The sequence below is a fragment of the Triplophysa dalaica genome, chromosome 4 (genome assembly GCF_015846415.1).
Source record: "Triplophysa dalaica isolate WHDGS20190420 chromosome 4, ASM1584641v1, whole genome shotgun sequence".
Lineage (NCBI taxonomy): Eukaryota > Metazoa > Chordata > Actinopteri > Cypriniformes > Nemacheilidae > Triplophysa > Triplophysa dalaica.
The window spans coordinates 342,362-370,276 of NC_079545.1; the positions used below are offsets into that span (position 1 = coordinate 342,362).

The following is a 27,915-nucleotide window of genomic DNA, read 5'->3' on the forward strand; positions in this document are numbered from 1 at the left end:
ACACACACACACACCAGAGCTCATATGCTTATTAGCGTCACAAACTCCTGTAGTATTATTATTTTCTTCATTTTAGAATAACAGTAAACAGGAACTCAAACAGGGACTCGAAATTCATCCAAACGTTCTCAACCAGTTTTTTGAAGTCTTGCACTGAGATGCTTGTAAACAGTATTGATTTTAGTTTTGAAATTAAAGAAATGTTGGCACAGTTGTATTTTTTATACAAAGAACAAATGTGAAAGATCTAGCTTTCATCCATTAGTTCATCGTCTGGTGTTCAGCCTGATTTGAAAGTTTGTTCATTAATGTGATATTATTATGTGCCGGCCGGTCACATCACACACGTAATCATGTTGCCCTGTACCAGAACATAACACAGCATATTTAATCCAATTCCTATCATTCTACAGATGAAATTCCTTCAGGAATAAATGACAAACTAAAGGTATGCCATGATTATTGGACTGATATAAGATGTCAGCGGTGGCTGTGGTCGACGTGTCTCGTGTGTGTGTTGAGATGAGACATTAAAAATGAAGCGGTGTAGTCACCTTCAAACACGGCTGTTAGATGTGAACGAGGGTGTGAGGACGTCATCTCTACAGCTCTCACACTCAACAGCTCCTCCGCCAGAAAAACCTTTTTACTTCACATATGCATTTGCATCAATTCATCTTAACCCTACATTAAAAAAACATCAGACTAAAAAACCTTCTCTCAAATCAACTTTACTTCTCCTATCCTTCACCAATCCTTTGTGTTTCATTCGATCAAAATGCCAAAAATAGGGCTTTGGGGAAAAATTGGCAGTCTCTGAAAGACACAGTATGTCACACATGTGCCGTACGAGTCAAGGCATGAGAAAGCGTGTTGGTCCGGTGCCAACAGCAGCACTTGAGTGTAAGTGTGCGCTCAAAGCGAAGGCCAAAGCTGCTGTAGAACGGTGTTATCAGTAACCCATTAGAGGCTTTGAAGTGGCCAGAGAAAGATTCTCATCCATTACACAGCGGCGCAGAGTTTGGGTCCTGTCCGCAGAGGACGCCTGGTCTTTGTCTCCCATCATCCCCTCAGCGCTGGAGTTTTCTGCCCGGAGTCTCGCTCAAACACGCCACACGGCTGCGGAGTAACTCGCTGCAGATTTCTGCCTTCACCAGATTCAATAAGTCAAGATCTGACAGCGTTTGATGTCTGAGGACTTCCACGATTGCTCTGTATGATGCCATATTTGCATTGTAATAAGAGCGAAGCGGCTGATGATCTGATCAAACACACGTGCTGGACATCCACCGCACATTTCTCTTTTTACCTCTTTGCTTACTGAAAATGCATTGGAAAAGAATAAATGTGTAAGAGCTCTCTGTGTGTGTATTCCTCAAACATCACAACGAGTGTCGGAGGATCCAGCGCTGGATTCACACTCATGAACACCGTTAAATATGAAACAGGATTAAGTGTAAAGGCACCGGTGGGACACTTCTACTGCATCAGCCGCGACGTGAGAGAGACGAGACACGAAACCATTAAAGGCTTTTAACATCTCATTCAGACATTTACAGAGCTAAAGCTTTTCTGTGACGTACTTTATACAGACCATCAAAAAATCCTGATCTAAACAACCCTGACACTACTGGTGTTTTTATCAACGAAAACCAAAATGAATCTGTTCACATTGACTAGCATGAGCCAAAAAATATAAATAAACTCTGTACATTCATTCACATTTAGCAGATGCTTTTTTTCTAAGCAACATGGGGAGTTGACAGACTAATATGGAAACATGTCCTACAGTGTGACAGCAACAATTTTGAATAAAAGTAGATAAATGATGATAAATGAAAATGAACATACATTTTTCTGATGCTGTTTTATACTATACATATTAATAACATAAAACAATGTAATATTAGCAGTTTGTTTTCTAAATATTGCCGTCACACCATATAGGACACATGTACGATTACGATGTTCAAACGATCCACTTACACAAAAAAGGAAAGTAGTGTAGTAATTCATCCTAAAGGGATACTTCAAGTCTACATTTACTCTACCTCATGTGGTTATAGATCTGTGTAAGTCATCCTTCAGTGGAACACAACAGAAGAGATTTTGAGAAATGTGGTTTTGTGTTCATACAATGGAAGTCAATGGAGTGCAGTGGTGTTTCTTCACAATATCTTCTTCTGTGTCCTGATGAAGAAAGAAACTCGTACAGGTTTGGCCTGACATGAGGATGAATAAAAGATAAAAGTTTCAACAACTGCTCAAGTCCACAAGGAGAGAAGAAATATAAACTAATGTTCGTGAAGTGTTGTTGTTTTGTTTATTGTTATCCTGAAATGTGAGGAATTTTTAACAGTTTTAAAAGAGCACTGAACCATACACACATGATAAATTCTAAAATCATTCTGTTCATACACTTAGGATTAAAACATCTGCTTATTATTTATGGTGTCGAACAGAAATCAATACACACGTACCAGAGTCAACATTTATATTGACGTTTATCATCTGAAAACTCTTAACTGACCATTACTAGAATCTCACTGACACATTCAGCAAAGATTTAAGAAGAGAGAGCAGCTCATCCGGTGTTGTTCACGATACATAATGTGAATGAAGATGATGTAGGAGCTCATGATCCGTCTGCTCACAGGTACACGGCTCACGGGAATGAAGATTTCTGTTTCCTGGTTTTCAAGCACAGAATGTAATTCCTGACCTTTGGGTTATTTGTCCAGCGGTCAGCGGCGCTCCCACACAGGCTGGAGAAGTGACCCGCTCTTTGATGTGTTTGCCCTGGACACAGAGGTAATGAGGAGCTCCAGTGAATGAGCATCAAAAGACGGACGGATGATACTGACGTCCAGCTGCAACACTAATGATCCACAGATCAATACTGAACACAATATCACACACAACGCGCTTGCTTCAGATAATGACCGCTGGCAGCACAAGACGGTGTAAATCACTTGATTCATATGCTGCTCATTTAAGTTTGATTACTGAAGCAGTTTTGGGCTTGATGGATGTGGACTCAGGACTTCCTTTCACGGGTCACGTCCTGTCTGCCCTCTGTCCACTACACACTTCCACAACATGTCCGGCTCTCTGCCCAGCCCCCTCGAACCTGCGGCGGGCGCCGGACAGCGCTGGTGGTCAGAGTTAATGACAGCGGCTGTACGATAAACTGACTGTAGATCATGAACTGCTTCATCACTTAAAAACAGAAATCTACTGTAATGATGTTAATGCAACACTGGACTGAGGATATTCTTTGATTATTCATTCCTTTAGAGATTATAATGATATAAACTACAGCAGCACGTGCAGGGAGAGAGTCGATGATGACACTGCCACCCTGTGGTGGGGCAGATAATCCCATTCACAACAATACTTTACAAATACAGACAAAAGAAATGTATTCAGAAAAAAACTACAATCAACAGTGTCTGGATTTACTGATTTACTAATGCATTGATTGTCAACAGTAAACGTGTAAATAAAGTGAAAAAATAAACACGCAAATATGACCTCCTATATTATATTAAGTGTACATAGGCATAGTAAAGCTATTAAACTGAAGTGGAAAAAAAATCTAAGGTTGCCTAATGAAAAAGAAAGCGGCAATTGACGGTCAAAAGAACTTCTAGAACTTCCAATGCAGCGCATTATATAAATTATTTTATATGAATTAATAATTCATAAAACTTTTCCCGGATTGACTTTAAAATAATAAAAGAATTACATATACGAACAGATACATACAAACGTGTTATGAGCGAAAATTCTTGGTCATTAATAGATAATATTAAATAATCTTTAGAAACACGCAAATAATTGAAGTTTAATTCAGACTAGTTATCTTTTACCCTACTATTTAAACCCCACCAACAACATTCACGACAAAAGCATTTATCAGAAGAATAAAACCGATGGAGAGCGGCGGAACCGAACCGATGATGATGTTTACGGGTCTGATCTCTGATCTGTGTCTGATTCAAACAACAGAACCTCGGAGCTAGTGCGCGTCCATCAAAGAGTCAAACATAATAATACTTCTGTTTTATTTATCAATTAATGAATAAAAACTAAAAACGCACTTTATTTGTCGTGTGTGTTTGTGATAAAAACAAGTAGGCTGTTATAAGAAAAACTTTCGCATTCCACACACGCTTCTGCGGAAAAAATCTTAGAAATTACACATGTCCCCTTCCTGATCATTCACAAAATAATTTCTGTGTGTTTGATCGAATAATGTTATTTATACGTGAAAATAAAGAGAAACGTGCGAGACTGAGCGGCTTCACAAGCCAACGCATACATCACATCATAATCAAATGAGTTCACGAACATTTACACAAAAAATCATTTAGATGTGACGTATGCATTCATACGGTATAAAACCGTGATTTTATACATACGAGAATGGGTAGATCATTGCATAAAGACCAGACTGAAGGGAAGGAAACACTAAGACCCCATTAACAAGAGTAGAGCTCAACACAGTCATGGAAACTGCAACACACACTGGGGCTTTTCATTTCTTTATAATATAAACCACATGGACACAGAGAAAGAGAGAGAAAGAGAGAGAAAGCTCATTTCCAGACTCTGATACTCAAGAGGAGAACCCAAAGAACCAGACGAAGAGGTGTTGACTGCATGCAAATGAGTCTCATTGATTGTCTTCTATTCCATCTCAGGAACATCAGAACGACACACAATGTGCACGTGTGTAACAACATCACTGATGACACATGAATCTGAACTCGACTCATTTACCCCCCACGAGCGTCCACTGATAACCCACTGAACGATCTCTGGTGAAACCTCAACACTCACACACAAAACCATTTCACGTTTAATCCCTTATGAAGACCCACATCACACAGACACCACTTATAAAAGCCGAGCAGCAAAACGCTCGCGCACCCGCGCAGCGCTCCCTCGCGTGCCAAGAGCTCGACGTCGAGCAGACGTAACGCATTCTTACGGCACATGCTGTAACAGAACGCCTGGCCTTCGCGTTTACTTCTTCTGTCTAATAAGGTGTACGGGGATTTATCGCGGTGGGACAAAGGACCAGAGCAGATCTTTCTCTAATGATTCATGTGCCACTGACAGGTGGTAGCAGAGCAAAGGGATGAAGTTTAATTCCTCGCGGGTTATTAGGATCGATGGGATTTCGGCGTACTGGATACCATAATCACTTCATCAGAGCCGAACAAAGACCGCGACAGCGCTCTGGCGTCGCGTTCAGGGAATCGCGTGGAATGCGAGCTCGTCGTGTTTGAGAAAATCCCTCAAGTGCTCAAAAGAAAAACACGTCACATTGGATGCGCGTCCATATCTGTGACGTTCAGTAAAGTGAGAGATGCTCGGAGTGATGTCTGACCTCCTGATTCACACTCAAACGCTCTTATTCATACTTATGCCATCTGAGATCACAATGATACACAACACAAACACAGATATGGAGGACCAGGAGAGTCATGTGTAAAGTAATAAAGCATTTCATTGTTTAATAACTAATTCTTCAATAAAAATAGGCATTAATCCATTTATTTCTAATTTCATTTTTTAATAGGCAATAAAAAGCGTGATTGTAAAAATGATTATTAAATTAAATATTAATCCATCAATAAATACTTCAATTTAAAAAGGGACTTTTAAAAATCAACATAAAACACGAAATAAATACACCATTTTAAAGCGCATTAATGAATTCCTTTATAAATAGTGGAATTTCAAAATCTATTTCAAAATGCGATTTAAAAAGAGGAATAAATAATTGGATTTACAAATTAAACTAGAAATAAAAGTTTTAATCCGTCATTTAAAAGACTATTTCTTTTCGCATTTGCATTTCCATTTCCCCTCTTCATTTCCTTATCCGATTTGCTATTCGATTTGCCAAATCATTTAGCTTTTCCATTTAGCCTCTCTATTTACCATTTCCGTGACACTCTGGGGCCTTGCATGCTCAAACGAGGTAAAACAATGCAAATTAGCCGCGGTGAGACAGATGTAACAAGCTCTCTGATTGGCTAGTTCATTTTACGTCATGTTCAGAGGTGTGTCAGATGAGCAATGGAGAAGAGAGGATAGTCTGTTGTTCACTACACGTGTAACCAGCGCGTTATCACCGCCTGCTTATTCTCTAACACAAATCATAGAAAATGAAACTTATTGTTAGAACAGGTTAAAACATTCATACTGCACGTGGAAGCAGCAGTGCTGCGCTCATTTTCGCTTCGAGTCTATTTATGATGCGATGCTTACGCGGAGTTAACGTGACATAAGTTACGGTGCTTATGGCCAAAATGCTCATAGATTCACGCGAAATGTAACAGTTTTACCATTAAAGCATGTAACTGATGTCAGCTGTGTTTTAATCCGCCAATATCTACTCTTTATGAAACCGCAAACACACACCATGGTGTGTATTATATGCATATAGTAGATGCAGTGCCGGTGTTACAAATGTTCTGTTACCCGTGATATTTTGTGACCGCAGTAGGCGCTGTTGTCACTGTCGACAATTCTCTACGCAAAGAGCGTAAATTCGGGCGAGGATGCGCCTTGTGCTCGTGCGCAGCTTTTTAATCTTGGGCAATAACGCGCTTTGTTCTCGTGCACGTTACTGTGAGCGGGTTTTTCGGAAAGTCTCTTAAGAGTGATGACGTGACGTGAGTGCCTGAACACGCAGCTTGAACTGTACAAAGCAGGATCATTTAATTCCTCTACTGATTGTGTTTGGAATTATTGTGATTGCCATGGTAGTTGTTTTATAGCCAACATGTAGGTGTGTGTATGTATATATATATATATATATATATATATACATATATAAAAAGTGAATACACACACACATATATATATATATGTGTGTGTGAGTGCGTATTACCCTTTACCCAAATAATAGAACAGCAATCACTACAATCTAAACGTTGTCCATTTAAGAAACATGGACATAAATGAGCTTTGTGTTACACATAAATACATAAATACATGCATTATAGGCTATAAAATGTACATAAGAACATAATATTATAAAATGATATGTTTATAATGTACAGAGTAACCTTGTAGTATGGCAGCTCACCATATCTCACGATGCACGGTAAAGGCCTAAAATAATCTGTTACCTTCCCCTGTTTTACACAGAATATCCTTATTGTTCTTCATATTCACTCTTTTTACATCTAATGCCTTCTATGTCTTATCCTGAAGAGAATTTAGCTGTGATGAGAACAGTGACTGTGGTACAGCAGGTCACCATATCTCACGATGCACAGTAAAGGCCTAAAAAAATCTGTTACCTTCCCCTGTTTTATAATATACGGTTTAACTTTCTGAAATGAGTGACAAAAAATATTGACCTTTTTCATTATATTCTATTATTTAGCTTTACCTGTATCCAATTTCTGTATGGAACGTTTTTTGAACGTTCTTTTTTGGTTCCCCAAAAATAACCAAATGGGAACCAATATTAGGGGAACGTTCTGTGTTTGCTTTCGTTAACTTCATTGTAATTGATAATAATTTATTGTTAAAGATGTTGTCGATTTAGTGTATGACAGTATGTTTTATATACATTTGAAAACAGTTTAATTTATTTTTTCTATTTATTTATGAGCATTAAAAAACTATCTGGACCTCTCTGACCTCATTGCTAGCTATGATTATGATTAGCCAAAATTTTGCGCCACTAAAGTCACACCGTTTTTGGCTGAGACATGTGATTAAACCATAACAAAATGAATACTTTATACCTTCAAATGTTACATTACTAAAAATACAATACTGTAATAATTTAGTTAAAAAATATTTTTGAATTTGTGTTTAAGTTATTTTAAATCTGTTATAAATGCTATCAACGTCCTTCCATGAACTGTTGCCATGCATGCATAATAAAAATGTACAACATGGGTGAAAAATATCAAATAATAGCGATCGATGCTTTTGCTGATTTATAACAAATTAAACACAAATACCATGCTTAACAGTTACTGTAGTAAGACTATATTTATAGTGGGGATAATGAATATTTGAAAAGCCTATAGCCATACCCACTAGTGTACTTTTCTCTCAGGTGTTTATTAACATTACCTACCAATGATACGAATGTAGTTAGCTCTTCTTTTAAAAATGTAACACTGCTGTTTATCAGCATCTTTGGGATATTCCCCTTTTAAAAGATAGTTCTTCAGTCCCAGCTGCATATTACCATCCATTTTGCACAGATATAATATCAGGGATCCGATCACGTTAATCTGCTTTCCAGTTGGTGCAACTAGCTAACGGAGTCCCCACATGATTGGCATGTGCGATATGGGGAGATGGGAAGAATATTAAAAAAATTAAAAATAATTATTTAGTATTTAATAAAAAATAAAGCTAAAAAAATAGAATATCGTGAAAAAGGTCAATTTGTTTTGTCACTCATTTCAGAAAGTTAACCCATATATTGTAAAACAGGGGAAGGTAACAGATTTTTTTAGGCCTTTACTGTGCATCGTGAGATATGGTGACCTGCTGTACCACAGTCACTGTTCTCATCACAGCTAAATTCTCTTCAGGATAAGACACAGAAGGCATTACATGTCAAAAGAGTGAATATGGAGAACAATGAGGCTATTCTGTGTAAAACAGGGGAAGGTAACAGATTATTTTAGGCCTTTACCGTGCATCGTGAAATATGGTGAGCTGCCGTACTACAAGGTTACTCTGTACATTATAAACATATCATTTTATAATATTATGTTCTTATGTACATTTTATAGCCTATAATGCATGTATTTATGTATTTATGTGTAACACAAAGCTCATTTATGTCCATGTTTCTTAAATGGACAACGTTTAGGTTGTCGTGATAGCTGTTCTATTATTTGGGTAAAGGGTAATACGCACTCACACACATATATATATATATATGTGTGTGTGTATTCACTTTTTATATATGTATATATATATATATATATATATATATATATATATATATATATATATATATATATATATATACATACACACACCTACATGTTGGCTATAAAACAACTACCATGGCAATCACAATAATGCCAAACGCAATCAGTAGAGGAATTAAATGATCCTGCTTTGTACAGTTCAAGCTGCGTGTTCAGGCACTCACGTCACGTCATCACTCTTAAGAGACTTTCCGAAAAGCCCGCTCACAGTAACGTGCACGAGAACAAAGCGCGTTATTGCCCAAGATTAAAAAGCTGCGCACGAGCAAAAGGGCATCCTCGCCCGAATTTACGCTCTTTGCGTAGAGAATTATCGACAGTGACAACAGCGCCTACTGCGGTCACAAAATATCACGGGTAACAGAAAATTTGTAACACCGGCACTGCATCTACTATATGCATATAATACACACCATGGTGTGTGTTTGCGGTTTCATAAAGAGTAGATATTGGCGGATTAAAACACAGCTGACATCAGTTACATGCTTTAATGGTAAAACTGTTACATTTCGCGTGAGTCTATGAGCATTTTGGCAATAAGCACCGTAACTTATGTCACGTTAACTCCGCGTAAGCATCGCATCATAAATAGACTCGAGCGCAAAATGAGCGCAGCACTGCTGCTTCCACGTGCAGTATGAATGTTCTAACCTGTTCTAACAATAAGTTTCATTTTCTATGATTTGTGTTAGAGAATAAGCAGGCGCTGATAACGCGCTGGTTACACGTGTAGTGAACAACAGACTATCCTCTCTTCTCCATTGCTCATCTGACACACCTCTGAACATGACGTAAAATGAACTAGCCAATCAGAGAGCTTGTTACATCTGTCTCACCGCGGCTAATTTGCATTGTTTTACCTCGTTTGAGCATGCAAGGCCCCAGAGTGTCACGGAAATGGTAAATAGAGAGGCTAAATGGAAAAGCTAAATGATTTGGCAAATCGAATAGCAAATTGGATAAGGAAATGAAGAGGGGAAATGGAAATGCAAATGCTAAAAGAAATAGTCTTTTAAATGACGGATTAAAACTTTTATTTCTAGTTTAATTTGTAAATCCAATTATTTATTCCTCTTTTTAAATCGCATTTTGAAATAGACTTTGAAATTCCACTATTTATAAAGGAATTCATTAATGCGCTTTAAAATGGTGTATTTATTTCGTGTTTTATGTTGATTTTTAAAAGTCCCTTTTTAAATTGAAGTATTTATTGATGGATTAATATTTAATTTAATAATTATTTTTACAATCACGCTTTTTATTGCCCATTAAAAAATGAAATTAGAAATAAATGGTGTAATGCCTATTTTTATTGAAGAATTAGTTATTAAACAATGAAATGCTTTATTACTTTACACATGACTCTCCAGGTCCTCCATACACAGAAGGAGGAAACATGGGAAGTGACAAACAGGAGACTGTGAAGACACCCGGCCGATAATCACACTAATCTCTTGATTGCTCAATACTGACATCTGGTGGACACATCAGACTCTACACTTTTTTTAATGTTGCGTGTCAGAGTCGAGCACATTATTGGGGGAGTAATATCAAATGTAGGCATGGGCCGGCATGAGAGTTTGACAAACTATCACGGTTTCGTGTTGCAGCTATACAATGTGTTATTTTAAATGTCTGAGGAAAAAACATTGAACACAATAGATTTGATTTTTAAGCAACAAACAATATTTTAACAGTGAACATGAACAGTATGTCAGCAGGTTAAATTAGTGCTTCCCAAACATTTTGGAAGCATGGCACCCCGTTCTAGTCTTCTTTTAAATGCATTTGCAGTAATTAGACTTACATGCATTCATCCACACATATATACATACTAAATGAAATGCGGATGTGCAAACAACTAATTAAGCGTAAACAAAATATAGCACAGAACCTGATGGATTCCTGCACAAAAGGGCTCGTTCCTTTGGAACGGTATAAAATAAACATTTAGTGCTTTTAAAACTGTGACTTTCCAAACCATATACCTTGAAATCGGTATTCGGCCAATATTCACTTACAGCAGACATTAGCATTAAACTATACAATATTCTCTATCAGAAGAGGCCCATAAATGATGCAACGCAGGATCATGTCTCCTGTGATAAAGGTTTAGCTAGAGGACGGGTACGATAAAGGACCGTCTCCCTACAGCCCACACAAACTCTTATGATAAGAGAAAATGCAAGTAAAAGCTCAACTGGATAAAGGGGACGGATACTCTAATATTTTGTTTTCAGAAAGTCTATTATTCTATTATATGACTGATGCACATCTACATTTCTTCACACCATCTACTGCCTCTGAACACACATCATCACAATAATCGCTTTACCACAACAAACATTAAACACAACTGTCGACTACTCCACACACTGTTGCTCATCTAGGATCTCATATTCACACAGAAATACAAATTACTTCTCTATCTGCTGTTAAAACAACCCGTCTGAATTCTACAGAAAGACGAGTTCACAATGAAATATTAGAAGCGTCTATCTTTAACACATCTCAATCCAAATAATAAAGTATAGTGTGGTATAGACCAGGGGTTTTCAAACTAGGGTCCAGGGACCCCCAGGGGGCCTCCAGAAATGTTCTAAGAAAATAGATTAAGCAAAAAAACGATAAATGTCCACAATGTTCATCTGTTTTTACTGCGCCGGATAATTTCCAAAATTGTTAATATTTGAATCTTTCTAGGGAGTTTTTCTTACTGTAGTTTCTTCTTTCGGACTCAAAATGAAATTGTTCTTGATTATTTAGGTTTAGAAACAAGTTGTTGTCTTTATAATATCCTATTCACTATTTTTCAAACTATTTTCTTTACACAGAAAAATATATAGATTGATATATATTTCAGAAAAGGGGGTCTGTCACAAAGGGTTAATCATGTTTGGGGGTACTTGTTATCATGAAGTTTGAAGACCCCTTGGATAGACAGTACTGTATATTACTGTATGTGTGCCATTGTTGAGATGTGGATGTTGTTTGTAACTATTTGTCCTAGAAGCACTCGGCATGAGCGAGCGACACACAGCAGAATTGTGCACGAGCTAAAGGCCTGACTGACATTCTAATAATGGACACACACACACACACACACAAACACATCAGACTGTTGTTGATAAAGACTTCAGTGCTTTAGAGCCACGGCCCTCTCTGTGCATCTGAAGAGGATGCTGTGTCAGGCCTGGGAAAGCAGATAAGATGCTCAATCCTCTTCACTTCAGAGCAGAAGTGGGAATCTGTTCTGTCCTCTCCACGATTAGCTCCTATCAGACACATTTTCATACTTCACATGCTGGAAAAAAACATTCCACTGCACATCAACCGATCTGGACACACAAATGAACACGAACGTCTGCAATGCTCCACACTAAACGATTCTGAACTACACTAGAAATGAATGTTTTTAACCCACCGTTATTTAACAAGTAATGAAACTGGAATGACTGGAATAAAACATTCATAGGATTCACATTTTTCGTGAATCTGGCAAAACACAACTAGATCACAAACATTCTCAAAATCGTCTTCTTAAAGAGAAACCCTTGACGTGCCTCGTCACAACTAAAACACGGATTCCTTCACGACTCATGAGCTTCAGTAGACCAGAGGCTGCTCAGGACCTCGCCATCGTGACCACTCAACGCGCACGCGCAAACATAAACAGTTTGTGGATTGATGTCGTCGGGTTTGTCCCACACTAACCCACACGTGTATCACATCGACAGGTGAAATAATCTAATAGCGCGATTACTCACAGACCATGGGCGTAGATCCCGGGGGGGACGGAGGGGACATGTCCCCCTCTATCCGAGGGTTGTCCCCCCCCCTCGATCATTAAGTTCGCTATTGTCATAAATATATTTATGTTTGTCTAATCTAATTGTGTAATGAGTAGAAAATACAAAAGCAAAAATGCGTTTTAAATTTAGAAACTGTTGAGGTCCCCCTGCCTCTCACAATGGTTTGGCCCAATGCCTGCTTAATCTCACCTGCGCATTGCGCAACACATTCAAATCAGGTACTATGAACTCAGTTCATCAGTGGTTGTTGAACTCCAGTAAGAAGGATATTTTATTCACTTTAAATGAAGTGATTCTCTTTAATGTAGTTCATGCTGATTCATTAATAAATTAGTTGTTTAAAAAAATGCTGCCTACCGATGTATTTTTTCATGAATCTGCTATGTTAGCGATTAATACGCTAGTTAACGTTAGCTTGTTACATATGACGTCACACACTGCATCTAACACACCGAAGCCGTTTCTCATTCATTGTTTAATTTTAAGCGACCTGTCATGATGTGAACATTAACCGCAACACTTAGCCACCGATCCTGTCATTCAGGTCCCGTGTCACACACAGCCGCGAACACACCGGTTACAGTTTTGTGACGGTGGCACTTTATCTATCGTCTACTAAAGGTGCTCAGCGTTCATTCAGTGAGAGGATCGTTTTCTCAACATCTATTGTGTGCAGTATGTGCGCGGCGGATAAGATAAACATTCAGTTTACTGAAACTCGGGCGATTCATCAACGACTACAACACAGAATTTAAGTTTGTTTGGGTACACGAACATGAACAATTTTGTTAGCGGAGATTGTGCACTACAGGGGAAAACAACCACTCAATAATGTCGATGTACGTTTACTTTGAGTCACTTTTTAAACACTTTTAAAATGTTATCCTGGTTTATACTGTAACATTGTTTGACAATGTCAACATGTAGTATCATGGGTAGTTCCTGTCTTCACAACAAAGACAAAAAATATATATAAATGGAAAAAGCTTTATTGTTCTCAGTTCAGTTATAATATGACTGCAAGTCTGCATGATAAACCTATAAACCTAATGCATATTGTCGCTTAGTGTCGTACAATTTTGACTGTATTATTTGTGTCCCTTCCAAAAATTGCTCTTGAGAAATTTTATATGTATTGTTAAATGAGATTTACGCCCATGTCACAGACTGTAGTGTTCTTACAGTTTACAATCCATGTACACTGATCAAACACAATGTCAAACAAACACTTCGCAAAGTTGTGCTGAAACTCGAACTGTAGGTTGTTTACACACCTGAGCGAAGGTGCGCGAGCCTTTCACCTCATGTCTGAGCGTCACGCTCGTGCGTTAGATTGTGGCATTGAAAGACGGTCGAGGGCTACGCAAAGTCACGTGCACGTGCACGTGATTGTGTGAACGTGACGAGAGCGAAGAAAGGACTTAATTGTGTAATGTCCAGTGTCTCGAAGGCTAGTTGTACTTCAACTTGTCATGATCACAGCTCTTGAAATAAAACGTATTTGTTTAAAATACTTTTAAAAAATATTTTTGAAATGATTTGACCTGTCAAAAGGCAAACTCACAAAATATATATATATTCTGATTAAATACTATCAGTCAAGTTAATATAATACTACAACGTGTAAAAATATAAATAATCACCAATTATATACAGTGACGTGCATGAACCATTTCTAAAATGCTTCACAAAATGACTTTTGAAACACAACATCTACAATCACATATAATCTGATTCCATGTTAAATCAAGCATTTGAGGATTTATGTTATATAAGAAAAAGTCAAATGGCATCTTTCACATAATTTAAAGTCACCATGAAACGGAAGTTGCGATTGACTTCTTTTCTTTATCGTGACGTGTATCCGAGTGAAACGGCTTTTGAAATGAGAAAAACGTGTAGGGCGGGGCTTTATTTTGCCTTTCCCTTTTTGATTGGTTTGTTGTAAATTGGGCCTGCAGGGGAGGGATAAAAATGCCTGGCCATTGGACAGTCAGAGTCCTACCTCTTTTTTGTTGCTGACGTCATGAAGTGAAGAGTTGTTGTTGAGAGGTAGAGGATCTTAACGGTCTTGATTAAAGATAACAAGCCCAAATGAATAAAATAATAATAATGGTGCATTTGTAATAATCACTGCAACACTGTGTAAACACTTAGAATTTTCCTGTTTGATTTCATGGTGACTTTAAATGAACCACTTCAGAGTCATGAATAAACTTAAGTTGATTTACTAGCATACAAACAAACAAACACAATTTCTTAACAACTAAACAAAGCAACTCGATATATTTTTGTCTGCTTCTGGCCTCTCGTGTAGAAATACATCTCGACATCTATCATTCACAAAGATTCTGAGAGGATTTAGTCAATCTGAGCTTCATGTTCACAATATAAAAATATATTGTAAAAAATAACTTCTTGTTTCCTGTTAGATTACAGTCTGATCTGAGATCAGATTTACATTAATCACACACATAAATGTTGTCTATTATGAAGCTTCTGTAATAGTGATCAAATGTGACAATGAACTACTTTAGCTAAACCTGGAACATTATTTTACTGTAATGTTGTGAATGAGGTTTTAGGCAGCAGGCAATGTTTTTAATAAAAGTGTTCTTGTTTTTTTATTATTCATTCTTTCAATGTTTTACACACATAAACAGATGTCCTGTATATAATATACATCCATTGTCCAGCCTGTCTTCTTCAACTCAATTCTGAATGTTCGTATTCTCAGTTTTATTATTGGACTCAAAGTCTCTTCTTCATCTTTCCTTTCTTGGATCCGCTGCGGCCGAACCCAGACTTCATGACCTCCTGCACGCGTCGTCGTCCTTTAGTTCGGAGTTTCTTCATCCCGCCGGACTGCATGAACTCTTGCTTGGCTTTACGTTTGCGTTGTTTTAAGATCTGATCGCGGCTCTTCAGCTCCGATCGAACCCTTGACCCGCTCTGCTGCGCGTTTGGTTTGGACGGCGGTCCTCGTGGTCTCCCTCGACCCCCTGAAGAGACACAAAATCACAGTTGAGCGGACGATGAAACTCTGCAGATAGAAACCAGGAGTGTAAAATAAGATCTTACCACCGAATTTCCTCCCTCTGTTCCCTCCGCCGGTCCCTTCATCTGAATCTGAAACATCATCTACCTTATTCTTCTTCTTCCATTCGTCATAACTAAACACCAGTTAAGGAAAAAACTTAGGACAACAAGTCAAGTTTGGGTGTATGACATCACAGTATCATGAGCATTCAAAAGCCGAGCTAGTCAGATGTCATACAGCGATGGAACACAACTTGTGATTTACTGACACCTGCTGGTGAGTCTGCAGCATCACACAATATAACTAAATGTTTGGAGTCCGATGTGAAGAAGGATACAAGTTCTTTTTCTTCCGTTTGCCGCTCACCACCTGACCACTCTCTGTTTTGACTTTCTTGTTTTTTTCCTCTTTGCCCGTGTCATGAACAAAACGCTTTTTCTTGCGATCCCTGCAGGCGATCACAGACGTTATGAACTCACACACATGGTTAATATTCTCTTTAATAAATGTAAAGTGTTTGCTACGCACCATTTCATCATGCTCTTGTGTCGAGTCAGAGTGTTGTCCTCATCTCCCATCAGATCCAGAACGGCAGAAGATGCCTGCTGCTCAAAAGAGCCTCCGTCACCCCCGAGACTCAACCTGAACACAAACACAACCTTTAAACCTCTCATCACTCCAGAAGACACGGAGCCTGTGAGACCATGTGCTCGTACCCTCTCTCGGAGTTAAAGTCTTTGGGTCTGTACGGGATATAAAACTCTTCATCTTTTCCTGATCTTCTGCTCTTTTTGTTCTTAGGTCTGTCTGTTTCACCGTCCTGCTTTCGTCTTTTCCCTCCGACTACGTCAGAGAAGAAGTTCTGAAGAGAATGAAATAAAGAGAACAACTGTAATCCGACATGATTTGTGATTTGTTTAAAACCACACATAAATGCAGAACAACTAATCAAAACGATTTAATATTTCCTGCAGTTGAAGTCGATTTCTGCTGAGCTTTACCTGAAGGTCTTCGCGCTCCTCATCTTCTTCCTCAGTGGGTTTTGTTACGGATCCGGTTGCCATGGTAACAGCTGTCTCTGCCGTCACCTCCGCTCGTGCTTTCAAAAATTTGTCAACCAGGTGACTGTCTCGAGACCGCTTGGCTCGCATCACCTCGCTGGCGTTTGATTTATTGTTGGAGTTGATTTCGAATATCGTCTGAGGAAACAAACATCTTAAATAAAGCCACTCTGGATGCTGATTGGTCAATACAGAGTCACAGCTGTGTGTCAGTGTTTAACATCTGTATATTCTCCACCATGAAAGAGATCTTCTAGCAGAACTTTGTTATTTAATTAAAATGAAGAAAAATACACATGATGTGATGTTGAGAGAGTTTGAATGACGTACAGATTTGGCTTTATATCCTTTAATGGAGTCGACCATCACCAGTCTGTCCATCTCCGTCTGCCCGAGTCCAGAACCTGACCAACATACAGAGAATCATGAGATCAGGGTCCGCATTCACAAAACATTTGATCTCAGCACTAAGAGCTCTGCTAAACAACAGTCAAAGTTTTTTATTTAAGAGTTTCCACTTCAAACCTTTTCACAACACTGCTGAGAGCAACTTTACTAGAAACAGAACTAAATGTTAAGTTGACAGAAAGGGCGGGGTTGACCTCGTTGCTATGAGTGATGTCAGCAAACTTACTGACTTTGACCACAGTGATTGGCTGATAGAGGACGAGTCTCTGTCATTCATTTAATCAGAGAAATATTATAGAATGAGATCTCATGCTGACATATTTAAATTAAGATCTTAAAATCTAAATGTACGAAATTCAATTCATATTCAAATTAAGAAGATAACTTATACACTAAGTTACTAATACAGCAAGCGAAGAGTTCATTTACAAAAGCAATTTTTTAAGTTTTTATTGTCCATTCCGATTAATATCAATTAAACATTTGTTTTTTATTTAGTAAGAATGACTTAAAAAAATACAGCTAACAAATACAAGTAAACACATGATAACAAAATAAACAAGGGGATTTTGGAATAAAAAAAAAGGAGTTATCATTTGCAAATAAACGATATGTTCATATAAAGTATATGTTCAGATAATGTTCAGGTTTACGTCACGTTGTGAGTGGTCTTAGAAACTCAGGAGTCCTCTTCACTTCTAACGTCTCACAGGTTTAAGAGATACTCTTAGCACAAACATTTAGGAGTCCTCAAATTAGGACAGACACGCATCATCGTCCAAACACTCAACACTCACCCAACAGAGGATGAACAGCCACTGAGGAAAATTCTGTGTTCTTCACTCTCTTCATGGACTCCGGCGATGGGCTGGGCCGAGACTTCAGGTACTGCATGTAAGCGTTTTCAGAGACACGTCTGAGGTTCTCGAGGTCCAGAGAGTTCTCGTGAGCCGCGAGAAGCTGCGATTCTTCATCGTCCAGGATGCTCCGAGGAACCCGACCGAACACGCCGTCAGAGTCTGAAAAACAAAAGCATGTGGCATGAACTCCAGGAAGATAAACGATGTCTGTCCATCAGTGTGAGGATGTTGATGTTACCCTGCGTGTGCTCGGGGATGGCCAGCTGCACGGGTCGACCTAAGAACAGATGAAGATCATACACATACGGGACTTCATCTGAACACACCAGACTGTAAGCCGTGCCCCCTCGCCCGGCACGCGCCACACGACCTGAAACCCAGAAGAGAGCCAGCTGTCAATCATCATCCTGCGATCACATAATGCTCACACTCAGTCAGAGGAGATTCGGTCACACACCAACTCTATGCAGGAAGAGTTTAGCTTTAGACGGGAAGTTAAAGTTGATGACGTTGTCTAACATGGGGATGTCGATACCACGAGCCGCCACATCCGTCACCAGCAGCACCATGGCTTTCCTGTGGACGAAGCGTCCGATGTTGATCTTACGAGCGGTTTGATCCAGAGCGCTGTAGATGTAAGCACACTCGATGCCCTCCACCGTCAGCAGCTGCATTCAAACACAACATTGACAAATCAATCACGTCAAGAGTGAAGAAATCAAATCATTGGTTCAGGTTTAGTTTCACCTCTCTGAGATACTCCACGTGATGTTTGGTCGCTGCAAACACCACTGTCTGCTCCTGCGGCTTCGCCACGTTTCTCAAGAGATGAAGCAGAAGAGCCGGCTTATCATCCAGCCGCAGGTGGAAGAATGAAAGCTGATGAAGAGAAGACACAGATATGAGATATGAAAACATCTTCAGAAGCACTGATGTCTGCTCCGTCTCACCTTCAGCTGTTCGTTTAGTTTTGAGTCCACATCCAGTCGAACAAGAACCGGTTCTGTGAGGCCTGAAACATAAACACACACACATGTTAGAACACCCGTGACGTGTCATGAGATGTTCAGAATGAGACGAGGCTGAAGTTACCGGCTCTGGCGAACTCCACCAGCAGTTTGGGCAGCGTGGCGGAAAACAGCAGCGTCTGACGAGCGTCTGGAAGACGTCTGATGATCTCCTGCAGCTGATCCGCAAACCCCATTTCAAACAGCCTGGACACATGAATGATCCCAGATCAGTTTGATCACGGTAAACTAGGGATGTGACCATTCACTCACCTTACAATTTGTTCAGTTTACTTTTACTAAAAGAGTTGTGACAGCATAGAAACGAACAACTGCCCTTTTATTAGATCTCAAATGCTGCACATTCCTTCGTAAAATATAATATTTTTTATTTCAAATAACAAAACTAAACCGCACTTTTAAAACCAATTTCAAATCATATAAAAAACTGAATAATACAAAAATCTCTCCAATACAAACAAACTTAGACTTTGTCTGCTTTTCCTGGATTTTTGACATTTGATAAATATCAGCAGATCCACATTTTCCATGTTTGCAGTATTAAACACAGCGGCCCCTGCTGTTCCAAACATGTGTTGCCATTCATTTTACATCTCAAACCCCTTGAAGGTCTAGTTAAACGGAGGATGTCACCACTGTGGGCGGAGCCTCCACCTATCCACACCCTCTCTAAACTCTTACACGTGTGTTTCATCCTCTCTCACCTGTCGGCTTCATCAAACACCACATACTCCACAGACTGAAGCTTCAGGTTCATCTCCATGACGACATGCATCAGACGTCCAGGTGTACCGATGATACTGCAGGTGTGAACACAAATACATCAGGGATGACATCAGAAAACATCAGACCGCACTACTGACATCACGGACTCGAACATCAGTCACATGAAAAATTGCAATAAAGGTGTCATGAATTAAGACAACAATTTAAACCCGAGCTTGTGTTATATAAAAGCACATCGTATTCAAAGGAACATCCTGAGAACATCCTGAGATGATGACTGATATTGGCCCAATGAACTCCAGGTCCTGTAATGCACCGATCTATGACTTCATGTAGAACACGCCTCCACAGAAGAATATCAACAACTACTTCTCTAGCCCCGCCCACTGGTTCATACATGACTGTAGCCATGTACGCATAGTACACACTCCCGCATTTGCGATGATCGACAAACTGGTAACCATAGTGACATGTTTTTCAGCTAAAGGTTTGTTTTGTCTGTCAGTTTAAACTGAAGCGCTGATACACGCTGTGTTGTGTTGATGATCGGAAAGCTGCTTCACACAGTGTTGCCATGTTCCTTATTAATAAGTGATTTCATGCTTTGTTGTTTGGTCTTGGATCAGAAAGCCTCGACACTTAGGTCTTAATAAGTGGTCAGTTGTAGATTTTGAAATTCGTATAAAAATACATAAACAATTTGCATTTAAATGTTTATTTTCGTCTCGACTTTATTTCCAGGTTAAAAAATCCCAAAACATTTTGAAATATGAGGAATACTAGAGGTGCTCCGATTGATCGGTCGCCGATCATAATCGGCCGATAATCACTTTGGGAAGTATGATCGGCGGTCTCTAAAAGGCCGATCCAGAAAAGGCGATCAGATGACGCAAAATTGACGAGACATTTATTTTACGCGATATGAAAATGGCTTCACCGGTCTGGCAATTCTACAAGGTGTGTGAAATAGACAATGCTTTATCAATCTGATACGTGTGTACTATGTGAATTCCACGATGCGGGAAGCAACAAAAACATTTTTACACCAACAACCTCTTTAGACATTTGAGGGTTAGTCACGTAAAGGAGTGCGAGTAGTTTTCAAAGTTAGCCTCGCGCAGAGTGAGCGGACAGTTCAGCAGCTCGAGCGCAACTCAGATGCAGAGATCGCGTCAACCAAAGATTCATTTGTTCTACCAGTGATAGAAATATCTGAAGGCAATCGTCATTTTGACGCACTACAATAAAGGCGATTTGTAATTCCCCTTTTTATCATTTCGTGTCATTAGAACGTGATCGTGAATGAACGTGATTGTGAGCGGAAGGAGGTAGACTATCACAAAGGGACGTGTGTTTCTATTCATGATCTTACTCTCAAATGTCTGCTCAGTTTTGCTCAACGCGCATGTGGTCAACAGAGACTCGAGATGCATCCATCACTCCCCGCATACACACAGGCACGATGTGGTGCCGTCTTTACAGAGTTTTTACTTCATAAAATAATGTCTTTTTGTATCAATAATAGCTTTCAATGAGTGGAAAAATATCTCTAACTGCGTCTTCTCTGTTCAGTGAAGCAGCACATTTATGTGAAGCCGGACAACAAAGAAGTCCTATGGGTACATTTTTGGAAAATAAGATTTTTACATAATTTATACATAAAGCTGAATAATTAAGCTTTCTATTGATGTATAAGTTGTCATGATATGATCATATCTGGCGGAGATATACCCGTTTACAACTCTGGAATCTGAGGGTGCAAAATATAATAAATATAATAAAAGGCCCTGTTAATGTCCATCCACTCACAAAAAGTAAAGTTTTGATATATTTAGTATATTGAATTTACAAAATATCTTAATGGAACATGAGAAAATTCGATCATTTTGACCCATACAATGTATTTTCGACTTTAACTAAAATATTCCCGTGCTACTTAAGACTGCTTTCGTGATCCAGGGTCACATATGACCAAACCACAGCTTTCTTGTGAGTACAAAACACCTTTTACAGGCACCTGTCATTGTTATTGTATGGACATAAGAACATAAACATTTGCTTGTAATTAGATTGTTATTTTATGTCCGACAACAGAAACATTGAAAATAAATGAAAAGTCTAAGTCTAGCGCAACCTCTCCTCAGCTGTCAGTAACGGAGACATTTTATAAAGCATCAACCCTACTGCAAGGACAGTAAGAAGCATAAAGAAACATCATATTATCAGATAAAATAATGTAATAAATTTGCTTTGATCATGGCCACTTTATATTGTGGAAGACAAAGGGTGTCTGGGACTCATGTCACATGCTGCTATGTTTTATGAAAATATGTGGTAACACTTTCCTTGAAGCATGTATGTTTAATTTATTGTGAAAGTAGTTTTCAAGCAGTGTAATGCACATTTTAATGCATTGTATTATCTAATAGATAGTTGTTATTACAGTTAATACATTACAACACTAAGCAATTCATTGTAACACGACACATTTTAAATTGGTTAAAATTATTTACAACTACATATAATGCATTACAACACACATTATGAATATTAATAATGCATTTTACCCTTTAATAATTCTTTATAATGCATTATACATAAATGCTTCAAGAAAAGTGTTACCAAATATGTTACTTACTAATATTCATTAGTTAATTCATGACACTTTCTCTTCTGGTACTGAGAAAGCTTCAAATAGCTCCTATAATCGGTGATCGGTATCGGTATCGGCCGATACAGCTTTCAGTGATCGAGGATCGGATCGGCTCAAAAAACCCTGATCGGAGCACCCCTAAGGAATACATTACACATTTTTTCAGTGTGAATTTTAGAGGTGAGAATTCAAGTGGTGAACTCACATGTCAGGGTTCTCGTGAAGAGCAGCAAACTGATCATCCATGCTGGAAAACATCAGAACAGACACACACAGAACGTCACGACTGACAGAAGTAACATAGGATGATGATGATGACTGACACACACACACCTGTCTCCACCGAGAATGAGCGCTGTTTTCAGACCTGTAAACTTCCCCAGCTAGAATCAAACACAGATCAGATCATGAGAAGAAGAAGAAGAAGAGAACCACACAGCGGATGAGAAGAAACATCAAGTGTTAAACCTCTCTAGTGAACTTCATAGTCTGCAGAGCGAGTTCTCTGGTGGGGCTGAGAACGAGACCTCGAGCTCCCGTCTGAGCCTGTGGACCCTTCAGCTTCTCAAACATGGGAATGAGGAACGCTGCAGTCTTACCGCTGCCCGTCCGAGCCATGGCCACCACATCTTTCCCATCCAGAATCACAGGAATCGTCTGTCGAGAAGAGAAATCCAGCACATTCACGCTGCATTCTTGGCTGGTATTATATTCACAGTGTCTGATCACAAGGAACCTGACAGACATGTGTGATTGTCATCTGAAAGAAGCTATCGACTGATCTCGAGAAACAAGAGTGTAAATAAACGCTGGCTGTGGAAGCGGCGTGTCATCATCAGAAAAGAAAGAAATGCATTCAATACGTCACCCTCTCTCTCTGTAGAGAAGAGCTTCTGTCGTTCTATTGGTTGATGTCCCAGAACCCATCACACAGATCAGACTCATCACATCACACACAGATCAGACTCATCACATCACACACAGATCAGACTCATCACATCACACACAGATCAGACTCATCACATCACACACAGATCAGACTCATCACATCACACACAGATCAGACTCATCACATCACACACAGATCAGACTCATCACATCACACACAGATCAGACTCATCAAACACAGATCAGACTCATCACACACAGATCAGACTCATCACATCACACACAGATCAGACTCATCACATCACACACAGATCAGACTCATCACATCACACATAGATCAGACTCATCACATCACACATAGATCAGACTCATCACATCACACACAGATCAGACTCATCAAACACAGATCAGACTCATCAAACACAGATCAGACTCATCACACACAGATCAGACTCATCACACACAGATCAGACTCATCACACACAGATCAGACTCATCACACACAGATCAGCCTCATCACACACAGATCAGCCTCATCACATCACACACAGATCAGACTCATCACATCACACACAGATCAGACTCATCACATCACACACAGATCAGACTCATCACACACAGATCAGACTCATCAAACACAGATCAGACTCATCACACACAGATCAGACTCATCACATCACACACAGATCAGACTCATCACATCACACACAGATCAGACTCATCACATCACACACAGATCAGACTCATCACATCACACACAGATCAGACTCATCACATCACACACAGATCAGACTCATCACATCACACACAGATCAGACTCATCAAACACAGATCAGACTCATCACACACAGATCAGACTCATCACACACAGATCAGACTCATCACACACAGATCAGACTCATCACACACAGATCAGACTCATCACACACAGATCAGACTCATCACACACAGATCAGACTCATCACACACAGATCAGACTCATCACACAGATCAGACTCATCACACACAGATCAGACTCATCACACACAGATCAGACTCATCACACACAGATCAGACTCATCACACAGATCAGACTCATCACACACAGATCAGACTCATCACACACAGATCAGACTCATCACACAGATCAGACTCATCACACAGATCAGACTCATCACACACAGATCAGACTCATCACACACAGATCAGACTCATCACATCACACACAGATCAGACTCATCACATCACACACAGATCAGACTCATCACATCACACACAGATCAGACTCATCACATCACACACAGATCAGACTCATCACATCACACACAGATCAGACTCATCACACACAGATCAGACTCATCACACACAGATCATACTCATCACACACAGATCAGACTCATCACACACAGATCAGACTCATCACACACAGATCAGACTCATCACACAGATCAGACTCATCACACACAGATCAGACTCATCACACAGATCAGACTCATCACACACAGATCAGACTCATCACACACAGATCAGACTCATCACACACAGATCAGACTCATCACACACAGATCAGACTCATCACACACAGATCAGACTCATCACACACAGATCAGACTCATCATTCCTCACCTTCCTCTGGATGGGTGTGGGGACTTTATAACCCTTCTTCATCACACCTTTAAAGACGGGATAACTCAGACCTAACACAGAGAAACACATTGATGAGGACATTCAGAGGAGCGCTGTGCTGCTGACGGCATCTGAGGAAGGAATCTCTCTCTCTCACCCATAGACTGAAATCCTCCAGACTTCTTCTTCTTCTTGTTCTGGGCTCTGATGAGTTCTCTGGTGTCGGGCTCGGCGTCAGACACGCATTCAGATGATGTAGGGAAGCGAGAAAGCCTCCGACCGACCTGAAGGAAACACCATCACGTACTCATGTCAGTAGTGTGTACAGATGAAGAGGTCATACGCCGAGTACATGAAACACTGAATGACCATCTGTCGTAATGGCGTATTTATTAGCGATACGGGGAACACACATCAACTGTCAACACAACTCACACGCGCGTGACGACAACTGAATATGAAGAAAAGTTTAGTTTCAATGTTAACGTCTCCGTGTTGAAAAAGAATAAACGCGTAAATGTTTGTCACGTGACTCTTTCAGTAAGTTAATGTAACTGTATTGAGTGTTTGATGGACTCACTGTGTCTTGTTCATCTTTCAGGATCTGTTCATCATCAGACTCGATCTGATCTCTGTGCGCGTGCGGGCTCCTCTTCTTCTTCATCAGTTTCTTCTTCCGCTGCGCCATCATCGCCGTCGGATCGGCACTGTTGTGTTGTTTCTGATACTATAATCACACAATCCGACGAGAAGAAAAATACACGGCAGACACGTGTGAAGTTTCGTCGCTCTGCGATGACGTCAGAGAACGCGCGGCTTGCTGCGGTTCAGTGCGCGTCCACGCGGCGGCGGAACAAACTCGCCTTTGAGATGAGAAAAATATATCAAATGAATGGATTAAGTGGTCGAATACATGAACATTTTTAATCCTATTGTAGAATCAAGTGGAACAAACGCTCTTTTGTTCAAACCGCACAAAAAAACTGAACACATTACTCTAGATCACATAACTGTAGATCACATTACTGTAGAACACATCACTGTAGAACACATCACTGTAGAACACATAACTGTAGAACACATTACTCTAGATCACATAACTGTAGAACACATTACTGTAGAACACATCACTGTAGAACACATCACTGTAGAACACATCACTGTAGAACACATAACTGTAGATCACATTACTGTAGAACACATCACTGTAGAACACATCACTGTAGAACACATAACTGTAGAACACATCACTGTAGAACACATAACTGTAGAACACATCACTGTAGAACACATTACTCTAGATCACATAACTGTAGAACACATTACTGTAGAACACATCACTGTAGAACACATCACTGTAGAACACATCACTGTAGAACACATAACTGTAGATCACATTACTGTAGAACACATCACTGTAGAACACATCACTGTAGAACACATCACTGTAGAACACATAACTGTAGATCACATTACTGTAGAACACATTACTGTAGAACACATAACTGTAGAACACATCACTGTAGAACACATAACTGTAGATCACATTACTGTAGAACACATCACTGTAGAACACATCACTGTAGAACACATCACTGTAGAACACATAACTGTAGATCACATTACTGTAGAACACATTACTGTAGAACACATAACTGTAGATCACATTACTGTAGAACACATAACTGTAGAACACATAACTGTAGAACACATTACTGTAGAACACATTACTGTAGAACACATAACTGTAGATCACATCACTGTAGAACACATCACTGTAGAACACATCACTGTAGAACACATCACTGTAGAACACATCACTGTAGAACACATAACTGTAGATCACATTACTGTAGAACACATAACTGTAGATCACATTACTGTAGAACACATCACTGTAGAACACATCACTGTAGAACACATTACTGTAGAACACATAACTGTAGAACACATTACTGTAGATCACATTACTGTAGAACACATCACTGTAGAACACATAACTGTAGATCACATTACTGTAGAACACATCACTGTAGAACACATCACTGTAGAACACATCACTGTAGAACACATTACTGTAGAACACATTACTGTAGAACACATAACTGTAGATCACATTACTGTAGAACACATCACTGTAGAACACATTACTGTAGAACACATCACTGTAGAACACATTACTGTAGAACACATAACTGTAGATCACATTACTGTAGAACACATCACTGTAGAACACATTACTGTAGAACACATCACTGTAGAACACATCACTGTAGAACACATCACTGTAGAACACATTACTGTAGAACACATCACTGTAGAACACATCACTGTAGAACACATAACTGTAGAACACATTACTGTAGAACACATCACTGTAGAACACATTACTCTAGATCACATAACTGTAGAACACATTACTGTAGAACACATCACTGTAGAACACATTACTGTAGAACACATCACTGTAGAACACATCACTGTAGAACACATTACTGTAGAACACATCACTGTAGAACACATTACTCTAGATCACATAACTGTAGATCACATTACTGTAGAACACATCACTGTAGAACACATAACTGTAGAACACATCACTGTAGAACACATCACTGTAGAACACATAACTGTAGAACACATTACTGTAGAACACATTACTGAAGAACACATTACTGAAGAACACATAACTGTAGATCACATAACTGTAGATCACATTACTGTAGAACACATAACTGTAGAACACATAACTGTAGAACACATCACTGTAGAACACATTACTGTAGAACACATTACTGAAGAACACATTACTGAAGAACACATAACTGTAGAACACATCAC

At 39.3% G+C, this 27,915-nt stretch overlaps 1 protein-coding gene across 1 annotated transcript; it reads right to left on the minus strand.

The window, feature by feature from the left end:
* Nucleotides 1-15,017: 15,017 nt before the first annotated feature.
* On the minus strand, nt 15,018-25,857 carry ddx54 (DEAD (Asp-Glu-Ala-Asp) box polypeptide 54). Its single transcript, XM_056747256.1, has 20 exons — nt 25,655-25,857; nt 25,232-25,358; nt 25,075-25,145; nt 23,050-23,238; nt 22,915-22,964; nt 22,787-22,828; nt 19,907-20,002; nt 19,267-19,388; nt 19,125-19,186; nt 18,922-19,053; nt 18,632-18,842; nt 18,413-18,544; nt 18,112-18,333; nt 17,237-17,310; nt 16,847-17,044; nt 16,562-16,707; nt 16,374-16,487; nt 16,183-16,293; nt 15,887-15,978; nt 15,018-15,807 (listed from the first exon to the last, which is right to left on the minus strand). The coding sequence occupies exons 1-20, from the start codon at nt 25,763-25,765 to the stop codon at nt 15,557-15,559; spliced, it is 2,553 nt and encodes an 850-aa protein (XP_056603234.1). The 5' UTR covers nt 25,766-25,857; the 3' UTR covers nt 15,018-15,556.
* Nucleotides 25,858-27,915: the final 2,058 nt, after the last annotated feature.